We start from the raw sequence: 23,544 nt of genomic DNA, 5'->3' as shown, positions 1-23,544 counted from the left end.
ACTCTAAGTGGTATACCACATTGTCAGTGGTCAGTCACGGTATGTTTCTTAACTTTAAGTACAAACAAATCTTGTCTGAATTTGGCTATGTAGCCTTATTTCTACTAATTGTCAAATTTTCTTGTAAATAATAAGACAGAAACAAAACTGAGTAGATTACACTTTGTACAGAGACGTCAACCTGAAATTTATGGTGCTTTTAATATTCAGTTTAAAATACAATGTATATTTATGTGATACTGTAATGATGGCAACCCTTATTTTAGCAGTTGCTATTGATGGCAATCCTTATTATAGCAGTTGCTACCTTTGATATATGACAAGCTGTAATTTTTCTTTAGAATTGTCATAAATTATCAAGATGATAATCCTTGAATTGTCTTACTGACAATTTTAGAACGATTTACTACAGCTTGTCACTACAGCTTGTCACGGGGTCTAGAACAATCCTGACATACTAGATCAGAACGATTCCTGACAAATTTAGGTCAGAACAATTTCTGACGATTCTAGGTCAGAACAATACCTGACAATTCTAAGTCAGAACAATACCTGACAAATTTAGGTCAGAACAATATATGAGAATTCTTAGTCAGAACCATTTGTGACCATGCCAATCCTGACCCATGACATTCTTATTGCCCGGGCTGACAAAACAGTGAAGAGGTTAGAACTAATTTCAACATTACAAATATACATTTTGTTTCTAGCTACATTCCATTACCATACTGTTTACATTTTATCAGGTTGTTTTTTTATTTTTAATTTTTTTTAATTTTGCAATAACATATTTTAAAGCACATTTGACTTTTATAAAAATTAGAACTATAACCCAAGAGTAATTTCAATTTATGATTGTTATCAATACATGTACAATGATGAAAGTTACTTGGTCCAATTTTATCATAACTCAATATAATTGTTATCAATACAATGATGTAAGTTACTCTGTCCAATTTTATCATTAGACAATATGTATGTCTGGGGAAATGTTTCCGAATTGAAAAAATTGTTTTCAGTAAAGTATACAGTCAAACCTGTTTTAAGTGATATCCCAAGGGAAAGCAAGATCATGGTCTTATCAGACAAGTGTTGTTTATATACAGGTTAATTTTGTGGAATGCACAATATACGGGTATTAAAACCATGGTATTGTAAGACTGGTTATTGCTCAATATAGATGGTCATTATATCAGGTTTGACTGTATACATGCATCTGTTGGCATGTCTGTTCCTTTTAGAAAAGGGGGAGAAAATAAGTGCAATTCTATGTCAGGATTTACTGTATACATGCATGCATTGGCATATCTGTTCCTTTTAGAAAAAGGGGAGAAAATAAATGAAATTTTGGATATGAAAATTGTGGAAGTAAACTCCCTTCTTTTTAAATTTTTTTTCATCTGTGTTGGGTGGCAGCAATTTTTGGCATGTCAAACATTTAAATGTGCACCTCTTTCCGAAATAAGAGGTAATGAAATAGACTATTTCTACATGTATTTTCAGTGAAGAGAAATGTTCAAAATTTTTAAGCAATAGATAATCCTCCATTAGTGCTGTTCTGAAAACAAGCTGATAAGCAGAAGTCAAAATTTATACATTGTAAATGCCAACAATGGAATGACAGCAAGTGTCATGAAATGGCTTGTTAATTAATTTATCTTAGTAGACTGGTACTTGGTTGTTGAAATTGCTTCTTTTTGGTTTTTAGACTGAGCAGAATGTTTCAATGATAATGACATTTGTTGTAGTTGTAAATCATTTGGCAATCATCTTCTTTTTTTTTTTTTAAATTTTTATTCAAGACAATAGTACTTTCTTCCTTCGTTAGGAGGTTTTATTTTAAAAAAAAAAGCAACATGAAATGTATTGGGGTTACCGCTCTTGAACAAATGACCATTTGAAGAGTACCATGCTTAAATAATCCCAGTGTCTTTTGTTAAAATACAATTACAGTGAAAAGTATTAAAGCAAAAGAAAACCTAATCTCATTACTTGATTTCTTTAGTTTATTTTATCAATAACGAGTGTACTATCTTCTATTCTGAAGTATCTAAAACTTTTATATGGAATTGATTTTTTGATATCTTGATGTATAATTTAATAACTTTAATCAATTTCAATACAAAAATGGAAATAGAAATATTAGATTTGAATGTAATTGTAATGCTGCTTGAATTCTCTTGTCTGTATGGAGGCTTCTTACTGAAAACTTATGTATTATTATACAGCAAGGCCTTACATCTGGCGTATTGTCTTACATCTGGCTTATTGTCTTACATCTGGCGTATTGTTGACATCTGCGTATTGTCTTACATCTGGCGTATTGTCTTGTTGATAATGATATTGTTCATATGGTTGCCTTTTGTTTTAATTCAGATATGTCTTGAAACTCCAAAGTTATTATATATACTGTGAAAGTTCTTCAATTCGTGAATACCAATTTTCGTGGGTTAGGAAAGAAACACGAGTTCTCAAAATTGTGGTTTTTTAGTTATCAGTATACACATCAATGAAAATCTCCTTTTCGTTGGGAACTAAATTTTATGGTTTAGCCTACCCATGAAAACCCCGAAAATTTGTACCTCACGAACAATAGTTCTTTGACTGTAAATAGAAGATGTAAGTATTCTTTGCTCGACATACAATGTACTGCAGACCCTTATATTAGTCAAATTATTTTAATACAAATACCTTTTTATAGCATTTAAAGGGAAAATATGTCATTTGCAATGGTTTTTTACATATAGAGAAGCTTGGTAGACATTGGTTGACAAAATTTCATCAGGGCAGTTTGAATTGATAAAATTTTAATGAGGGACTCATTGTTATTCAAGGGGGGGCACAGGTCTTCGAGGGCAGGGCATTACTACTAGTTTTTAAGGATATTGAGTTATTTGTAATAATGCTGAACAAATATGTGTTGGACCAATTTTTTTATATACGTCTTTGTTCAAGATCAGGTTTTTACATGTCTGAGAAATTTTATTTTCCCATGTGATCTTGATATGAAAATGTTGTTCATAAATGTAAAATATAGGTTCTGTTATTGAATTTAGTGTTGCCTTTTTTTTCAGAATCTAGAAAATTTGTACTAAATTATTAAACAATACATATGTACTGTGGAAATACATTCATTCTATACAGTCAGAAGTCTCACTTGAAATGAGAATCATATACAGCGCAACATATGATTAATATTATATGAATCGAGCATGATATGATTAACACATGTTTCATGTTATTGTCACACCATAATAATGATTTCACAAATATTCTTACAACTGAATATTTTACATAATAAATGTAATTTACTATATGATAATTATTTGTTATGACAAATTTCAGTAATTCTTTGATTTTTTAATTTTCTATTTATTTTTTTTTTGGTTTTATGATTTCAGTACAAAATAATCATTAATCTAATTGTGAAATTCCTTCTCAAAAAGTGTAATACCATCACAGTTGTTCTTTCATAATCTAAAAATTGAATTAAAATATATTTTAACTAAAATTATGTTTGTTGTCAGGATAAAGAATGATGATTGATTAGAAAACCAAAGTGCGTAGGGCATGGATGAAGGGCGGTCGAAAGTAATCCTACCAGGATGTACTAACGATTCGTCTAGTGATGATACATGCTTTGACGATAGTGCCAATCCCCAAGAGGCAACTAAGAGAAGGCCATACTCACGTAAACTATCCTCAATGCCAGGGAAGAAATACTTGTGTCAAAAAAACTCTGCTGATCATAATGTCAGTAATGAGTCCAATGATGCTGGGATCGGGTCAATGGACTCTCGTGATGACAATCACTTAGAATCAGATGATGAAATACCTATCCATCAAGTTCCATGTTATTGTCGAGGTTGTAACAGAAATGAAGAACAAGACTTATTTTATCTTCAATCCACTCCCCAGTATTTACAAAATGGGAAAGCCTATGAATCTGATCAGATGGAATGGAAGTTCCAATCTCCTTGTGCCATTAGCTCCTGGGGACATTTTTGCCAGAGTCGGAGGGATTACTACAAATATCGAAGAAGTGATTATTCTAGTGACAGTGAAGATGAATCAGTCCCAAGATTTAACCAAATTTGTTTCAATTCTGACGGTTGTTTGAAACCTAGATCTCACTTACCAGTATGTGATAATTTATCTAGTGCGCCATTACCTTCAACCTCTTCTACAAAAGGTTCCAAGTCTGATCTACTCAAGACACTAACTTCTCGTCCACAAGATGGCATTAAACCACATGTGTTCAAGGAAAAGTTTGCTGTAAGTATGGAACTAGGTGAAATATTGACATTGCAGTTGTATTTTGTCAATTTATTTTGGGTTCAAAAGGAATATCAATTTTTGTAGAATTAATTGCATGGTTTAAAAGTAAAAATTGTTTCTCAGAAAGTCATTTTTAATGCAAAGAGGGCTTTATTTGAAAGGGGCATTGGACTGATTTTTGCACTATTTGTATTTTTTGTTTTCAGAATTCTGTGATTGCTGATTCTAGTAGAATATATTTCTACTATGGTTCACCTTACTCACCTGATGTCAATTTCACAAAAAAGGTGTAAGTGCAAAGTTGATTGTAAGTAATGATGTCACAACAGAAAATAACATTGTTATGTCATAACTTACATGCATTTTCACACTTGCAATTTTTTGTGATATTGATGCCTGATGGTCTGAAAAACTTGCTTGGTTTGATTTTTTTTTGCTGAAAAAAAGGTGATGGAGTGTCAATACTAAATTGCTTGTATATGTAGCCTTGTCATTGTTTTTTTAAGCATGATTCTTAGGTTGAGCTTTACTGTATATATTTTAAACATTAAGGTGAAGTTATTAGAGTATATTTAATAACAGTAAAACAGATGTTTCAGTAGCATGATGTACACTCACTAGATCACAACAAAGCTACTGAAAATGTCATGTCGACAAAAGGATTACCCTGGTATTTGAAGACAATTTGCATACACATTTTTTTAAGCAACTAGTAAAAAAATAGAATATTATTTAAACAAGTTGCATCCTTATATTACTGCAGATTTTTCCCGATACTGATGTTAGTAATAATCCCATCACATTTTTTTGTTCCTGTTCCAAGTCAGGAATTTTTGGCCTCTCTTCATCTTGTTTCATTTTCACCTTTAGTTTATTTCTATGTTATATGAGTATATAGGGGCAACTTATGATTTTGTTGTATCTGTGTATAATGATGTTTTGGGCCAGTTGCTGTCTGCCCTGTGGTGTGAGGGTTTCCTCATTCTTTGAAGACCAGTGAATGGCCTTGGGCTGACATTTTCATTCTGGTGGGGTTGTCTTTTTGGCATATTCACCATTCCTATTCTCATGTCATCATTTGGTCATTCATAGTCATGTCAAATATTTTCATGATGTTTGTCTTAACTTTGTAACTACATATGTATGTTGCCCTTAGGATATTATCTAAAACTATTTTTCAATTTCTGGATGAATTTCAAAGTGGGACATCATTTTCAGAAATCAATTACATGTTCCAGGCTAGAGGATGTCTTGGGTTGTATTTCGTAGATTTTCTGTCTGACTGTTTTGTATTTTATAAAATTTTGCTCTGTGCTTTGTTGTAGACAATTTTACGCTGGTTTAGTGAATGCAGTGATGACCAGAAAAACACACTCTTAAAAGGTTTGCTGGTAAGTATTGACAGTCAAGAAACACATTATATGTGTGGAAGAAGTTCTTAACAAAATGGGTTACAGTATACTTATTTTTTCTCTCATGCAATTTATGTACACAAATTTTCTTATTTCACAAGCAAGAAAACATCACAAAAATAAATTTCCTTAAATAAGTACTTTTGTTATGGAAGAGTGAGAGAGAGAAAGAGAGAGAGAGAGAGAGAGATGCATGTTAAAAAAGAGTTTTATTCGTGAAAACAAATACCTGTAGTGGTGAAATCAATATGATATTTCATAAACATATGATGCCATTTGAAAAAAGTATATCTCATAATAGGGAGAGAGAGTTAGCTACGTGCTATATATGTGGAAGCTCTGAAACAGGAATAGCTTAAAATTGTTCTGTCAGAATTGAAGTATTTTGGATGTGACTTATGCAGTAATGAAGTGATTGTTTGAACTTTAAGTTTTAATACAGACACACAGCATGTATTATATCTTACATTTTCATGTTGGTCCAGACTTGAGGGATAAAATAACATAACAATGCATTATCAACGAAGTAACATGCTATTTTAATACAAATATAGCACTGTTCCTCATAGGCAAAGCCTAAAATAGTATTAAGTATATTTAAAAAAAAAAAAAGGAAACTAAAATTAACCACATTAATTTTTGGAATGAAATAGTAATTTATTTGAAACTTGAAAACTTGCCACTAAAGCTTACTTCAAATTGGACCCTAAGACAGTCTTAAATGCTTTTAAACAAATATATTCTTCTGCATTCTGCTTTACCCATTTACTGAACTTTCCACCTGATAAATTTGTTTCAATGTAATGTGAAAATGTTGCCAGTTCTCAATTTAATGCACTTTACTGAGTTGTGTATAAGTATTTATATGGATTAAATAACTTGGATTAATGTTTCCTTGAAATCTTTATGTTTTAATGGTGAAAGCATTTCTGTTTTGACAAAATAACCATCCTTTTCAATGAAGATAGATATATTTCTCCCTTTACAACCGGTTAAATTGTCATCTGTATGAGCCCCATAAGAGTATGTCGTCCTTTCAAGCTCTTGACAATATATAACTATAAGAAGAGATATTGCTGCAATTTGTAATTTTTCTGAAGCCATTAAAACATTTTATTGCGTCTATCTCTCCAGCTTTGCTATCCCTTGAGGCAGTGACTAGTTCTAATCAAATGAACTTGATAAAATGTCTAATATTTGGTAAATGGGGAAAGTTCTAGAGACACTTTATAGATGTGTGGGTTCCATTGAAGATCCATTTAGTTAAATGGGTTATTGTCATTCATTATTTATGCTGCCAGTGTTGAGAAAGTCCTTGTCTATTTGTCTCCAGACGTTACTGTCCCAGGAGAAGTTAGTGCATAAAATTTATCAGCATAGAGATAATGCTTATAATCTGAATGTTAAGGTTATTGTTATTATTTTTTCCCCTGGGACCAATTTCAAACTTGAAAGGACAAAAAGGTCATAATTTAATCAGTCACACACTCAATTTAGCAGAACTACATGCAGCAGCTGTGAAGCAGATCACTGATTCATAAGTCTTTGTCTTGGAAAAAATTGTAAATACTTGACTGTGTGAACATAATTTTAAATAACTCACTTCTTTATTGTAGAGAAACATTTTTGTTGAAAGTACTTCTATAATTAGCTGTTTTGTCCATTATATTGCATAACAGTTAATAATTAACCGTTAGATCTAGATATTGGACAGGATGATGTGTACTTTATTCAAGGAATGTAACTAATATCTGAATATATTATTTTGTATAAAGAACTTTGGATCGATTTATGCAGAATAAATTGCAAAGCAGTTTATATTATGCATAATTGTACTAAAGTTCTTTATGAAAAATTCATATTAATTTATTCCAATGCATACCCTTTTTTTCAGACAGGATTATTTCAATTTTAAAAAAGTTCATGACCTTGTTTGAAAATTTTGTATCCAAGATAAAATAAAAACAACAGCATCTTTTTTAAAAGTAAAAAATTGTTATATTCAATTATTACAGTTTAGCAGTAAGGGTCTGTAATTTGGATCACTTGTTGGTCATGCTTTCAAATCAAATATTCATTGTTGAGTTTTTTTCTCTATCAAGTACAATATATTTTTATCACAAATTTGTTTTTGGTCTACCTAACATGTCTTTTTTAAGTTGCTAATTTTGCACTCGTAATTTTAGTACCTAATATTCACGTATGATTTGCATAAATATATAGTCTTGCGCCTCATAATGCTTAATCTGGATCCTAATCTGGTTCCATGGTCACAATTGTAAGCGACCCAAAGATTGCTACAATGTACACTGTCTATGCATGTACTTTTTTGGTATTATTTTTTTTTTGCATGTATGAGAACAGAAATTTACAGTAAAAGATAAAATGGTTGTGTAGCATTGAATTTATGTCATTTTACCCAGTTTTCGATTCTAACACAGGTGTCCATTACCATCTACTATATATAGGTCTTATATATTATCAGGACCCCGATATCTATATATAGCCATTACCACTTGTTTTGTCTTGTTCTGGGTGATTGAAAATATTCAGATCTTCACAGTTTTGAAAGAGTATGCAATAATATCAGGGGAACCTGCATAAACTGAACCTGTGTGTCAATGTGACTTTTTAGATTTCATACCTTCTCATCTGTTTTAATGCTTTTGAATCTGTACTAACAAAATAAAATGCAGAGGTTTAAGTTAGTGGTGTTCCATGGTCCAGGACAATCAATTTCTGATCTAACACCGTTGAAATTTTATTCCCCTGGCTCTGGACTTTTGATCTTTTTCTGGTCAATTTATTGTGGACTTTTTATTTCATTTTCCTAAAGTGCACCATTGTTTTGAAATTTGGAAAAGTGAAGGACCTTCAACTCTTAAAAGTAAATTTGAACCCTGACCTGACTAAACCAATCAAATCTGAAAGAGATTTGGCTTAGACAGGTTTTACTGCATCAAATTGACAAGTTTCCCATTGCTGGCAGTCAGACTTGTGTGTTTTATAAAATTTCAATTCTGAACAATTTGCATCGGTTCATGTCTTTTGAATTTTCCACTCTATTTTTCAGATGTATTGTGATTTACCCCAGATGCACCTCTTATCGGTGAAGATGGGACCGAATCTCCACCGTGGTTGTCCAACCAACTGCCAAGACATTCTTACATGGTTGCCAACACATCTTGCTCATAAAATTATGTCATATTTTGATCCAGGTGCGTGGTATAAATAAATGCTAAAATAATAATTACACTCCCATTCTTATGTGTGAAGGTGGGATAAATTACCTTTTTCTTCCTCCTTCATACTTTCCCTAAGGAGTAATTCAGGGTTATGTTTCTCAGCTCCTAAAGGATAAAATGATTTCCTTGGGGATGTGTTGCATTGAGATGCTGAATTGCTTGGCATCTTCTATTTCAGTTCTGCAGGATCTTAATTTCCTGTTTTATGGAATATTGATTGAGAAAATATCAGTTTATATTATTTTATTTAGAATTATTTTATATTTGGCATGTTGCTTTGACATGTAGATTGACCTCATTTATAAGTTCAGTTTTTTTGTCAAAATCCTCTTCAAATTTGTAATTGAGATTTCAAACATGTAGGTGCAGCATTTAGTTCAAACTGGTATGTTCATGCCACAATGTAAGAGGGAAGTATGCATGATTTAACCCACTATTCTGTTTGAAATGCCTGCACCAAGTCAGGATCATTGCGATATCAGCTGGTCGAGTGGTGTAATATCTATTTGGCAGATTTTTTTTGGACTTGACTTGATTATGGATCGGACTAGTGTTCGGTAACTTTGTTGTTACCCTTATTTCCTAACATTCATCACCATCTACAATACACCATATTTTTTAACCACTAACTAATGATTTTTAGTAGAGAAAAAAACAAAGATAAGTTGAATTTGCCGGTTAAATTAGCAGAGCTGTCAACCCTTACTATTTTAGGGTATGTTTTCTGATTTTCAAAATTTGGCCATTGAAATATGCTGTATTAGAAATTCTTATGATTTTCATTTTTTTAGTGAAAAAAAAGAAAGATCAATTTTTTTTTTCATTTTACATGACCATTTGTGGTTTTATAATGAGTAAAATCTGCTTCACTGTCTTTTTGGCAATTGCCAGTAATGTATATTGCAATACAAAATGAATCTCATGGCTTTCAATCAAGCTCCTGTAAAACCTTTATAATACAAAAATGTCTCCTCCTCACAAAAAATCTCTAGCAGACCCAAGCCTTGCTATTTTTCATAACTTTAGTTGGCAACTGAATTAGCATTTGCTATCCATTTGCTATCCATTTGCTATCCATTCTGATGTCATAAGTATAATAACTTAAACTGTGTAATTGTAGTAACCTTATGTAGGGCAGCACAGACATGTTGTCTCTGGAGACAGCTAGCGGAGGAGCCATCACTTTGGAGACGATTTTGTTGTCAACAGAAATGGAGACTATCAAAGGCTGCAGAACACAAACAAGTCATTAGTCACATGTCTCCCGAGGGAAGCATTATGGTATGTAAAATGCAAAATCTACATGAAATGTATAAAATAAGCTTATCTTCTTGATTCAAAATTCTGGACATGATTTTATACATGTGGTTACCGGTAGTTAAGCAAGGATCAAATACTTTCTTAAATATGTATCCTGTCATGAAGTGACTTATTTGCAGCAATTTATTTTCATGATTTTTTTGCTTGTGAGATTAACGAAAATAGGTAGGTTGACAGTAATTGTCAACTAGCTTATAAGTTTAACAGCTATATTCTACAATTATTCTACAAAGATTAGAAATTTCCTGTCTAATTGAAAATATAGTTCCTTTACTATGTTTCTTAAGTATATAAATGCCCCATTATATAATAATTTTACTTGCTTCCATGACGTGTTGTTGCCTGTAGAAAGATATACATTTATATCAGTACATGAAAATTTACTGATAGCTACTGTTAACGGGTCAAACATGTTCCTATTTCTATTCAAAACTGTTTGAAATTATTTCCTTGCTCTCAGCCATTCCCCTTTTTGCCTGTTTTTAGCTCACCTGGCTAAAGGCCATGTTAGCTATTGCCATCACTTGGCGTCCGACGTCGTCGTCCGTCGTCGTTAACAATTATACAAAACTCTTCTCCTCTGAAACTACTTGACTAAGTAGAACCAAACTTGGTATTTATGTTCCTTGGGGTATCCTGTATAGAACTGATGTGGGGATTTTTGATTCGTCAAAAAACATGGCCACTGTTACTAAAAATATAACATAGGGGTCAGACAGTAGTTTTTCACATATATCTCCTAAACCATTAGGTTTAGCTGAATTTTGACAGGGTAAAAATGTTCAGCATGATGAGATCTATCTCTGGTGAAATTTTGGTTTTAATCCGTGGAGCCATGTTGGGAGTTATTGCCCTTTTTCAATGATTTTTGCTGTTTTTAATGTTATTTTTTTCAATAATCTTCTCTTCTGACACTACTTGACCAATTGAAACCAAACTTGGTATGAATGTTCCTAGGGGTATACTGCATAGAACTGTTGTGGGGATTTTTGATTCGTCGAAAACATGGCCACGGTTACTAAAAATAGAACATAGACAGTAGTTTTTCACATATATCTCCAAAACTGTTGGGTTTATCCAAATTCTTTCAATAGCTGAAATGATCCATATTATTAGGACTACAAAAGTCTTCAGGTCTCACTAACCACTTCCGGGTCAAATGGCCAACCCCCCTATGTAGGACCAAAAACACACTGAACCTAGACATATGCATTGTAAGTGCATTATTTGTGTGTGTTATGATTAAAAGTAGTCAAAATAAAGCTGAGAATGTGTACTTTAAAATCATATATGTAATTAACTACAAAAGTGTATGAATATTGTTTACATGTGTGAGTAATTTGCCTCCATGCTGTCAGTTAGCAGAACAGGAAAAATGTGGATTTTCAGTATTATTTATTCAAGTATATTTTGTGAAGAATTTCTACTATCATCGTACCATTAGCATAATGATTTTGGAAGCATTATTTTCCAAGCTTCGCAATGGTATGCAGCTTTAAGATGTCATTTGTCCTGGGAATTCACAGTGAGACTTTGAAAATTACTTTTTTAACATGTAAAGTAATGGAAACGTTAGAAGTGGTTAGTGAGACCTCAGACTCCTTGTAAGAGTTATTGCCCTTGAAAGGGGAAAAATGACTTTTTTTTTTAAATAGTTTTCAGTCAATATCTTGAAAACTATGATAGATTAAAAGAAACTTTCAATTGTTGAAAAGATCTTGAGACAAGTCATACCAAAGACTTCTTGAGTCAGAATTGTTGGACAACTTCTTGTTTAATTTATTGCCTTTGAAAGGCAAAATTTAACAAGGTGAGTGATTCAGGCTCCTGGGAGCCTTTTGTTTAAGGTGCCTTTTTACCAAATTTTCACCATATCAGTAAGATAAAAGCATGCCAAAGTATTCTGTCATCATTTTCATTTTGGCTACAAATATCATGAATAGCAATAATACAGTAAAAGAAATACCTCTTGTCCTCATACTGCCATGGTGGTTTCAGGGTAGAGTGGTTGCCTCGAATGTGGGAGGTTATGGGTTCAATCCCTGGCCGAGCCACACCAAAGACTTTAAAATTGGTAGTCATTGCTTCTCTGCCGTGAACACAGTATAAGGGGACAGGGTTACAACTGGTTGGCTTTTTAAGGGGACAGAGTGACAACTAGTTGGTTTGGAGTCAGAATAATGTGTTGGAATGAGTTGAAATGCCTACCTGTGGGCTGTTGCTTTTATGAGCTAGCAGAATTAGATTTCATTCTGCATGAAGGACTAGTACAAAGCAGGGTCTGTTTGATTGGCTCCGCATGTTGGACTAGTACAAAGCAGGGTCTGTTTGATTGGTTAGTTGTTCTACTCAAATGCACGAAATATCTGCCATTGGACATAAAACAATAATTAATCAATCAATCTTGTCCTTATTGGCTTTCATGAAAAACCAGTTTGAGTTAAGAAGTGCTAGTATTTTTTCAAAATATTTTGAAGTACAAAATAATTTTGCTGTAATGGAGGAGATGGAAAATTTCAAGTCTTCAAAAATGATACTTTGTCCCTTTTCTTTTTAACTCCTTAGCCAAACTGTGAGCAGTTATGTTGGTAAAAATCCAGAAGTACAGGGAAGTTCACTCAGTTTTATAGGAACAAGGTATACTAATGTTTCTGCTTGTAATTTATTGTTTTATTTTTTCCAGTGGAAAAAGGTTTTTGCTGAGCGGTACAGACTAAGACAAAACTGGCTGAATGGTCGATGTACAGTTAGGACATTTGAAGGGCACAGCCAAGGTAATATTAATTTTGTTGGTAAAAATGTTCATGCTTTGATGGAACATTTTGTGTTACAGTGCATTTCACCTAATTGTATACCTGTTATTTGCATATTCCTGTTACAGCCAGTAAAACAGTTAACTTCAGGGAATAGATTTGGTCTTCCCTTGATTGAATGATCATTACCTAATGAGCTGTCTTAGTAAGTTAACCGGCCAATTAACAAGGAGATTTGAACTTTCCATTCCATAGTTATTTTGATGTAAGTTTTGTCAATAGTTCATACATAAGAAAGTTCATCAGGGGATTGTCATTTAATCAGAGGAAGATCAACTCTGTTTTGTGAAGCTAACTGTATTACTTGTGGTTATTGCTTATGAACTAAATAAAAAACCAGTGTACAATTATACAATTCCTTTTTTTTTATATTTTTTTTCAAAACCTACTCAAAAGTATATCTTAATGGATAAAAAAACTACATTTATTTTACCTTTGCAAACAAAGTTTTGGAGGATGTAGGAATCATCCTGTCTGTCCATCTGTGCATCCGTTTGTCTCACCATCCGTTCTTCAGTCTGTCTGCCCTCATTTCTTGTAAGCACAACTCCTTCGAAACCACTCAAGGGAATTTGATGAAATTTTAATGGGAAGGTTGGGTATCAAATGTAGATGTGCATGGAGGAATATAGTAACTGTCCATGGACTCCAGAGGGAGGTACATGTAATCCAAATTATGGGTTTTACATTTTAAAACTTTGTAAGCACAACTCCTTCTTAACCACTCAAGGCTTTTGATAAAATTTTATAAGAAGGGTTGGTATCATATGTAGATAATGCATGAAGGAATATAAATACTATTGGAGAACACCAAAGATAGGTAATCCTAATTAAGGGTTTAACGTGTTAAAACATCACAAGTCTCACTCCTCCTTAAATGCTAGGGATTTTGATATATTTTTATAGGAAGGTTAAGTATCATATGTAGATGTTCATGAAGGAATATAATCACTGTCATAGGACTCCAAAGGGAGGTAATCTAAAATAAGGGTTAAACCTTGTACGCACAACTTCTCCTACACCTCTCAAGGTATTTTGATGTAATTTTTATAGGAAAGTTGGGTATAATTTATATGTGCATGATGGAATATGATTACTGTTAGAGGACTCCAAAAGAGATAATCCAAATTAAGGGTTTTACATGTTGAAACCTTGTAAGTGCAACTCCTCCAAGACTACTCAATAGATTTAAATTAAATTTTATAGCAATGTTTCATATGTTCATGTGCATGGAGGAATAGTATTACTATTGGATGACACCAAAGGGAGATAATCCAACAAGTGTTTTACATTTTTAAGTTCATTTGAAGTGGGGGTATTCTCTTCTTGAGCTTGTTCACAGTATTTCTAGCTATTAAGTTCTTCTCTGTCTAAGAATCAGGCAAAATGTGCAAGGTGTGGCACATGAAAAAAAAGTACACAGATATTTTATTGCATTATCCAAGTATTTATACCTCATAACCTCAAGAAATTACTTTCAAAGTGTTTCAAAAGTTTGCCTTTTTAAGATATTGATAGGTCAAATTTAGTTGAAATGCACTATGGAAAAAATGGTGGGAAAATTTTCCCAACTTTTTCCTTATAGAAGCCATAAAAAAATATCTAGGTCACCAATGCTTCAGGATAAATTTAAGTAGCTTTACAGTTGTTTTCTATATGTATTTGAATATGTTTGAGGCAAAAAAGACGAAATTGAGAAAAATGATGTGCTACTCATTGCCTGATTCTTACACAGAATGGTACTTAATAGAAAAATCTCAATTTTTGTAAAAAATTGTTATCACAACAGTATTTTCTCTTTCCTATGACAATACTTTTTTATTCCAAATTAGAAAAGAATTTATATTACTAGAATACAATTAAGCCTTGGGCATTTTCTTTTAAAATGATAATTTCCACTCCTGGCAATTTTTTATTAACAAGAATCCACTGTATTTATCTTTTAAATGTGACTGTTCTTTCCTTTGTTGTGTTTAGTCTTGCAAATAACTTTCTCACTTAACAAACCAGTGATCGTGTGACTTTTTAACCATCAGTGTTGATTTAATTTCTATGAGAGACTACACACCATTGGTGAAATTTAGATTTTAACATACACAAGATTGTAGGTTGAAAATCTAAATTTTACCATCTTAAGTGAGGAAATGATTTAAACCACTCATTACTGATGGTTGAAGAGGTTTAGGGAAGAACAGTTTAACAAGAAAGGGGGTTTTTAAATGTTTTTTTTCTGGTTGTAATTTATTATCTTGTACAAAGTTGTACAAAGTATAAAACAGACAAAGGGATGCTTTTAAAATGAAAAGCTGATAAAAATGATTGAATTGATCTACAAAAAAGTTAGATTGTATAGTGAACTTTTATCATGGTCTGATAAAGTAATAGGATAATTACTTTAAATGTATCAATTTTCACCATTGCTGTTTTTCGCGGATTATGTGAAGTGAAAATTTTTGCCATTAAAAAAAAAAATGATAAGCATTATATAATGTTGGAAATTAATTTGGTGGGTACTGTATTTCACGGTTTTATGTCCACCACAATAATAGCAAAAATTAGTTATTAACAATAACCAATTGATTTGTCTATTTAATATGTAGATTTTCTTCATAATTTATTGCTATTTTCAAAATAAATTTAAAATTTTGTGATTGGTGGATTGATTTTTGTAGTGTGATGTTTTGATGGGAGAAAATTTTCAAATTTATTTCACAGTATGAATTATTGAATTTTTTAAGCAGGGAACATGAATTTGATAAATCTTTTTTTTCATATAATATTGGAAATCTTATATCCCTCTGTATCTGTGAAATATAATTTTGCGATATTTTCCTTGCATATTTTATTACACATCCGTAATAACTAATTAAAAATTTAATACATACAATGTAATCTACAACTATCAAGAATGAGAAATCAGAAGGATGAAGTAGGGATTTTAAAATTTGTATGTATTTATGATGACAGGATTTCTACTGTAATTACAAACAACTTTCAGTAAATGTTAGTAATATTCTCTAAGGAGAAGCATTCAGTATAGTAGCTATTTATTTTCACTGAAAAAATGATGAGTGATGATTGAATTTTTTTTTGTTTTTAAAAAAATGCATGCAGGTGCAAAATTAAATGTGTTTTACCTTATGATCTAATGCTGTAGCATTATCTTTAATTATTGATAGTCATGTTTAAGCCTTTTTGCATAATTATTTTATATGCTAAACTTAGATATTATGTATAATTTGAGATTTATGTTGGTTTATGTGTCCCTCGATAATTCTTGCTTGCAGAAAATTGTTTCTTAGAATCAATATGAATGAAGTAAATATTTCTTTAAATGTAGGCTGGTCTTGATATGCAGTTTGTCACATAAGGAAGAAAATATTCTGGTGGTTAACCAGCAAAGTTTATTTATGAAATCCTTGTATTTTAATTATCATGTCTTAGGGTCATTTTATATTAATATTGGTAGAAGATACTTGTATATACAAGGAAATCAACCTAAAGCAAACCTCTTTTGGACTGAAGAATTCATAATATTAGACAGGTGTTTGAATTTATAGGTTCAAAATAAATAATTGGACCTTAAAATGTGTCCTGTCGCTCAGTGTTAAATAATCGAATATAAATGCCATACCTATGTTAAAATAAGTACAAATCTACCCCCCTCCACAAAATATTTCTGAAATGAACATATATAGTAATCATTGGTATGTTAGCCAAATTCTGCAAGCCCACCAGCATTTTTTGTAACCATAGCTGTCGGGCAGGTGTTTAATTTCGAAGACTGTTCTTGTTGTTAGTAATCACTTCTCAATTAATTATCCTATAATCATTGTTCTGTTGTTCTAAAATATAATCCTATCATAAGATTGAATAGTAAGTATCAAATAGCTCAAGATATCAATTTACTGCTGTATTAAACACATGAAATACACAGCAGAAATATCATATATCAATGTGTCCTGTCATTAGGTGTGTTTCCACGGAAAGTTGTGCTGGGTGAAAGCTCCCCCCGCAAATGTTTGGAGGAAAAAAAAAAGGTTTTTTTGCATGAAATCTTTATTTGCAACAAGCTCCAAAATTGGTCTCATTTCTCCCAACCTTGGCTCCAGGTCTGTATACCAGATGCCAAGTTTCTTGACAGGAGAAACTCTTCATCTAAAGGAATATAAAAAAAAAAACCAATGATGTATGTGAAATGCTAGTTAAGTCGGTCTCTTACTTTTTGTAACCTCCAGGGATAGTGTGTGTGTGTGTGTGTGTTTTGGGGGTAGAATATAATTTTCCATCTTTAGTCCATTCTTCTGTCTCCTTTTTATCATTTTAGTTTCACCAAATATTTTTAAACTCAAAACTACTATGGTATATAGTGCTTATAGCTATTAGGAATTATGGCACCTTTTCATTCCAAAATTTTGGGATGGGGAGAGGTAGAATGTACATGTAGTTCACATGTAAAGTAAGGTCTCCTTTTACTGTTTTATGTCAGGAACACTAATATACATAGTAATATAACACATGTAATTGTACCAGCTCAATCAACTTCTAATCCCTTACTTGTTTTGTTTTTATTTTCAGGTATACATCACCTTTTATTTCATTTTCAACATATTTCTTTGTCTATAACTTTGTTGATAATATAAAATCGGTTAAGGAAATGGTTAGTTCAATTTGTCCAAGTTCAAAAGCCAGCTCTCTGAACTTTCCTCTAATGAATTTTTAGGCTTCATAATGAGTGAAAGTTGAATAAAGCAAAATATCAACCATTGTTATTTACTTTCAACATCATAACAAAACAGCCTAGGCAAGTAATAATGTTGAAATTAAGTAGCACTCCAGCTGAGAATAATGCAAAATGCAATTCATGGGTAAAAAGCCTACATATTTTTATTTTTGATATTTTGTTTGAATTGGCAAAGTAAACAGAAATAAACATTTGGTTTTTCATATAACCTTTGCTCTTAGGAGATAAAAATTATATAGAATATACTGTAGATTTCAAAATTAAGGGAGATAACTCTCTAAATGACCCCCAAATACAATAGGATCTACTGGATTTTCAATGTTGATTATCTCCTAAGAGCAGGCAGATTTGAATGAATAATTACACATTTCATAGTATAGACCCATAAAACAACTTAATTACAAAAATAAAAATATGTAGCCTTTTTTGGGGTGTATCACATTTTTCAGATTTTGCATGATTCTTGCAAAGACAGCTTCTTTAAAAATAAAGCCAGTTGACATCATTTTGCACTATTCAGATTTCATGAGTTAATAAACCATTTTCTCTATGATTCCTCTGGATATTTGGTTACTTGACATTTGGCATCTGCCATGGTGGAAATTTTTTGTAACAGTCACAGTCACACAACATAAAAATCACAATGGCAAATAATTCGTATCACTTGTTCATAACACATGGCCCAATGGTGTGATATCACAAAATATATACCCATCTAAGAAGTAAAGAAAGGGACCAAATCATTGGTAAAATATATTTTTCTAACAATGACTATGTTGTTTGTGTATTATATTCTTTTTGTTTCATTAATTTAAGCAGTACATTAATCATTTAAAAGTAGATGTTCTCCCCCTTATATTCTGTTTGATATTTCAGGGATTTCATGTGTTCAGTTTGATGACACAAGAATTGTCAGTGGCTCCTCAGACAAGACAATCAAGGTATAAAAAACATGAAAAAATATAGTAAGCTCTTCAATTCATTAGTCATCTTTCAATTAAATTTTCTTTTTTTTTCATGGCTGATGAAGCCCCATAAATTTCCTGATTATAACTGCTCCTTCAGGCTTGATATGTTCCACTGTAATGTAGGCTGTGAATCTGTCAATCATGGGCTACGAAAATTTGCCAAAGGAATGTCATAACATAAATTTTGTAGCAAAGAAATAAGTTTTTAGAATTTTCAAGATAAATGTAGATCGTTCGATGGAAATCCCAGAAAATAAAGCTGTTTAAAAACTTAATTTTATCGTTCACTTTTACTTCGATATTAAGTGTAAATCCTGATGCACTGCTACAAGTACAGTTAAGTCAGATTTATTTATAATCTTTGCAATAAACCAGTAGTCTGAAGCCTGGTGGGTTTGGAAAAAATCCTTTTATATGCTAGTAATAATTGAGGGTTTGAAAAAAATAATTTTATATGCCAGTAATATCTGTAAAAAACATTTCTAAAATGTGGATCAAAAAGTTTATCCAGAAGACTGTTAAGTTGGAGTCCCTTGTTTTATGATATGCCAAAGTACTTTAACCCTGCCACATTTTTTTTGCTCTTGTCTCAAGCCAGGAATTTCTTGCTTCTGTATGTATTGTCTTGTTTTCTCTTTCAATTTACTTTCATGTTGCTCAAGTATATATTGGCAACTTTTTTGCTGTACCTGTGTATGTTATTCTTATTCTGCAGCCTGCCCTGTGGTGTCAGGGTTTCCTGGTCATTCATTGAAGACCAATGGGTGGCTTTGAGCTGACATTTTTCATTCCAGTGGAGTTGTTGTCTCTTTTTTGACATATTCACCACATCCATTCTCATTATATTTTATTTATCATAATACTTTGAATCAGGAAAAGTGTCTCATAAGCCTATTATGGGTGGATGTGATATCTCTGAGGATAGAGATAATTTTATAGTGTTGATCCTTGATTAATTTTTTACACCTTAGTGATATCGAATGTTACTAAGACTGTGATTAGTAAAGGATTGGAAGTTAGCCTTTTTTTCAAAATATGTGTTTAGAAATTTTCTGTTAGGGATTTATGTCTGATTTCTCTTATGAATCTTGCATAAATGGGGTGGTCAGTGTTTTGATGTTTATATGAATATATCCTCTTATTATTGATAGGGAGAAATGTGTCATTATTTTTTTGTCAAGAAAGTGTCAGGCTGTTACGTGTTGATCTTGTTTTTATGGTACTTATTATTTTTAAGGGAATCAGTGGTTTATGTTGGGGTTACTCAATTTTTGTATTTTTATTACAGCGAATAATCTAGTTAACTTCACAGAATAGAATTGATCTTTCCTTGACTTAATGACCTGTCTTAGGTAGTGAACTGGACAATTAGCAAGGAGATTTAAACTTTCTATCATTTCATTGGTATTTTAAACTTCTCTTGATAGAAACTTTAAATCTTTCAGTTTATCACCTAATGATTAAAATACCTACTCAATTCACAGTGGGGTACCATATAATAGATGCATTAAATTAAGAAAAGCCTTTTCATCTTCAGATTGTTTTTTATAGTGGGAAAATGCTAGAACTCTTTAAAGGGCAAGTCTAAACAATGAATTGTTGGTTAAAAAAAAAAAGATGTTAGAACTTTGTATTAAGTATATGGTATGTGATGAAATTCAGTGTATGGGTGACATATTTTGGTCTTTACATATCTATATCTGTGGATATATCTATATTGTCTTAGGTATGGAACATAAGGACCAATGCACCCTGGTCTGTCCAAACACTGGTAGGCCATAGTGGCACTGTTAGATGTTTACATCTTGAAGGCAAGCGGCTAGTTAGTGGCTCCACTGATAAAACCATTAAAGTAAGTTTAATATTTCTGTCAATTATTATGTTTCTATTCATCGTGATAATTGTTGTGAAAAAATTGTAATTGAGACATTAACTTTAGCTCCAGAATTGCAAGTTAAGTACAACTTGGAGGTCCACTCCTTTTATTGATCAGGATGTTACATTTTTTAAGCTGTGCAGCTTCTTGTTTCAGCTTTTTAAAATGGAATGATAAATCTTTTTGATGTTTAGAATAGCAAATTTCTTAATAGCTTTTCAGTCCCCTGAGCATGTTTTAAAATGTTTTTAATTGACAAGTATTTACTTTGTGCTAAGGTTAACACTTTTTTATTCAGTAATTTATTTTTGTATCTGCTTAATTTTAATGGGTTATTTTTGTCTCTTCGTGACAATTACTCAACTTCATAAGTATATTCATGTTCCTCTTTGTTGTTACTATTTCTTGCATTTCATTTGATCTTTCCTGAACTCCTTTTTATGTTAATGCTTCACCAAAAAAAGGGAGTTGACATCTATTTTGACCAATGAACAGGGGTAATGAGGTGTCACTTCCTTGCTTTTATCTACTATTAGTTCTAAAATCTCATCTGTAGAATAAATTCAAAGAAAAGGAAAAATATCTGTATTGTGTTAGCCAGTCAGTCTTTTTAAATTTGACAAAACATAATTTTGTTCAGATATCTGTTTTTCATGAACACACCAAGGGAGATAAAGAATTGCTTCTATACCAGTTTGTTGTATTGAACCTCCTCCTGGTATTTATCAATACAATTTGTTGTTGTAGGTATGGGATTTGTCCACCCAAGAGAGTTGGTCTAGTATTGCCTGTAAGGTCACCATGGTAGGACATGAGGACACTGTCAGGTGTATCCAGGTATATTAGATATGAAGAATCAAACTAACCCCCCCCCCCACCACCCACAAAAGAAAAAAAAGGATAGTTGAAAACAGAGTTAAAAAATGTGAATACATGTTGTAATTGTTTGGAGTTGGAAATAAACCAAAGTAATGCTTCAAAAAAAAGGATAGTTGAAAACAGAGTTAAAAAATGTGAATACATGTTGTAATTGTTTGGAGTTGAAAATAAACCAAAGTAATGCTTCAAAAAAAAGATAGTTGAAAACAGAGTTAAAAAATGTGAATACATGTTGTAATTGTTTGGAGTTGAAAATAAACCAAAGTAATGCTTCAAAAAAAAAAGGATAGTTGAAAACAGAGTTAAAAAATGTGAATACATGTTGTAATTGTTTGGAGTTGAAAATAAACCAAAGTAATGCTTCAAACTGTTATTAAAATCATTTTGATAGTCTTTCGATAGTTGAAACAATAATGATAAGGTTGTATGTATGCTACTAAATAATTTTGTTATTTCATGAAGGTTCTTATCATTTAAATTTTCTACACAATCATTTTTAACAAGGGTATTGAATGGAAATACAGAAACATGTACCTGTAGATTGACTCTACAGAATCAATGGCACTTATACAGTATTAAAATGAGTGACCATCCCTAAGAGTGTGATCATTTTTGTTTCATATTTTTTGGGGTTGTGTCAAGCTGCATTGGTAAAGCATTTTACTGTTTCATAATTTTTTTAGGTTGATGATGATAAAGTAATCAGTGGATCTTATGACTTTACCATCAAAGTATGGGATCTAAAGAAGGGCAACTGTAGGATGACTCTAAGGTAAAAGTTTATGTTTGATTCAGGGTTCAGATAAAAGTTTTCAAGTTACCTTAAACACTCTCTGATTTATACGTTTTAAAAAATACTTTAACAGAAAAGGAAGGCTAAAGAGAAAAGTACTGGTATTTTTTTTTGCTTTGGTTTTCTTGTTTAACTATAAAACATTTTTACAAAGTTTTATAAGGAGAAGTTAATCATCAATTCATATATGTAAAAGAGATGAAGGAAGGAGGAAGTAATAACTGTTGTTGTACACTATGTACACTTTTCCTTACAAAGAAACAGTTTCAGCCTCAAACTTTACTGATTTGTTCTCTGTGTTTCAGAGGTCACCAGGCAGCAGTTTTATGTGTTCAATTCAATGAAACCAAAATAGTATCAGGGTCATGTGACAAGGCTATCAAGGTTTGTTCCGAAAAATAGAATGTTGAACCTGTCAATCTGACACCAGAACATTAAAAAATATTGTTGAATCTAGCTCCTTTTTTCTGTCATCACAGTTTTTTTTTTAAGTAGCACTACTGCAAAGAATATTGCAAAATATCATACATGTTTGAAAAAACTACAAATTTTTATTTACAATACATGTATTTTGTTTTAATGTTATGGTAAACAGAAATGAACATGTGACTTTTCATATATAAGAGTTGGTGTTTGGAGATATAAATTACATTGTATATAGAATGAATTGTGGAAGGGAGATAACTCTGTAAATGATCTCCTTCACACTGAAATATAATTGAATCTGTTGGATTTCTAGATTGATTGGAATGAATAGTTATACATTCCATCACATCTTCTCATAAGCCAATTTAACAACAAAAATAAAAATATGTAGCTTTTTTGGCGTGTATCACATATTACAGACTTTGCATTATTGTATCAAAGACTGCCACTTACTACATCTTCACTTTCATACTTTTTTCACACCAAGTATTATCTGATTATGACAACTTGTATTGAACTGATAAAGGGACTTTTAATACAAATGTGGGTAGGTTACTGGGTGATTAAATGCTGTATGGGAGGTTATTTTGGTAGGTATAAAATTAGGTGGTCTTAAGGCAATAAGGTATACCAAATTTTAGTGGATGCCAAGTGGTACTTGAAGTACCAGTACTTAAGACCAGAGGAATTATTTCATGAATTTATTTGGGCCTTTTTAGACAGACCCCAAATTAAGCACCAATTGCTTAAATTAGATGTTGCAATATTTGATGATTTTCTTAATTATTTT

General features: G+C 31.8%; 1 protein-coding gene across 4 annotated transcripts in view; it reads left to right on the top strand.

Annotated features, from left to right (window-relative positions):
• The window catches only part of LOC148627869 (uncharacterized), a 48,552-nt gene that overhangs the window by 17,082 nt on the left and 7,926 nt on the right, over positions 1 to 23,544 (top strand). For all 4 annotated transcript variants that reach the window (XM_088580754.1, XM_088580746.1, XM_088580764.1 and 1 more), the window contains 10 exons: positions 3,528 to 4,275; positions 5,604 to 5,669; positions 8,764 to 8,908; positions 10,056 to 10,216; positions 12,939 to 13,029; positions 18,689 to 18,753; positions 20,507 to 20,632; positions 21,404 to 21,493; positions 22,219 to 22,307; positions 22,634 to 22,712. In XM_088580754.1, the coding sequence (XP_088436880.1) occupies positions 3,571 to 4,275; positions 5,604 to 5,669; positions 8,764 to 8,908; positions 10,056 to 10,216; positions 12,939 to 13,029; positions 18,689 to 18,753; positions 20,507 to 20,632; positions 21,404 to 21,493; positions 22,219 to 22,307; positions 22,634 to 22,712 (1,617 nt within the window). In that variant the 5' untranslated portion in view covers positions 3,528 to 3,570. The remainder of the gene's footprint in view (positions 1 to 3,527; positions 4,276 to 5,603; positions 5,670 to 8,763; positions 8,909 to 10,055; positions 10,217 to 12,938; positions 13,030 to 18,688; positions 18,754 to 20,506; positions 20,633 to 21,403; positions 21,494 to 22,218; positions 22,308 to 22,633; positions 22,713 to 23,544) is intronic.

Source organism: Perna viridis, chromosome 1 (assembly GCF_037379345.1).
Source record: "Perna viridis isolate PV_CMFRI_1.1 ecotype Kerala chromosome 1, ASM3737934v1, whole genome shotgun sequence".
Lineage (NCBI taxonomy): Eukaryota > Metazoa > Mollusca > Bivalvia > Mytilida > Mytilidae > Perna > Perna viridis.
Note: the sequence above shows the minus strand (reverse complement) of the source record. Positions and strands in the feature narration are given on the sequence as shown.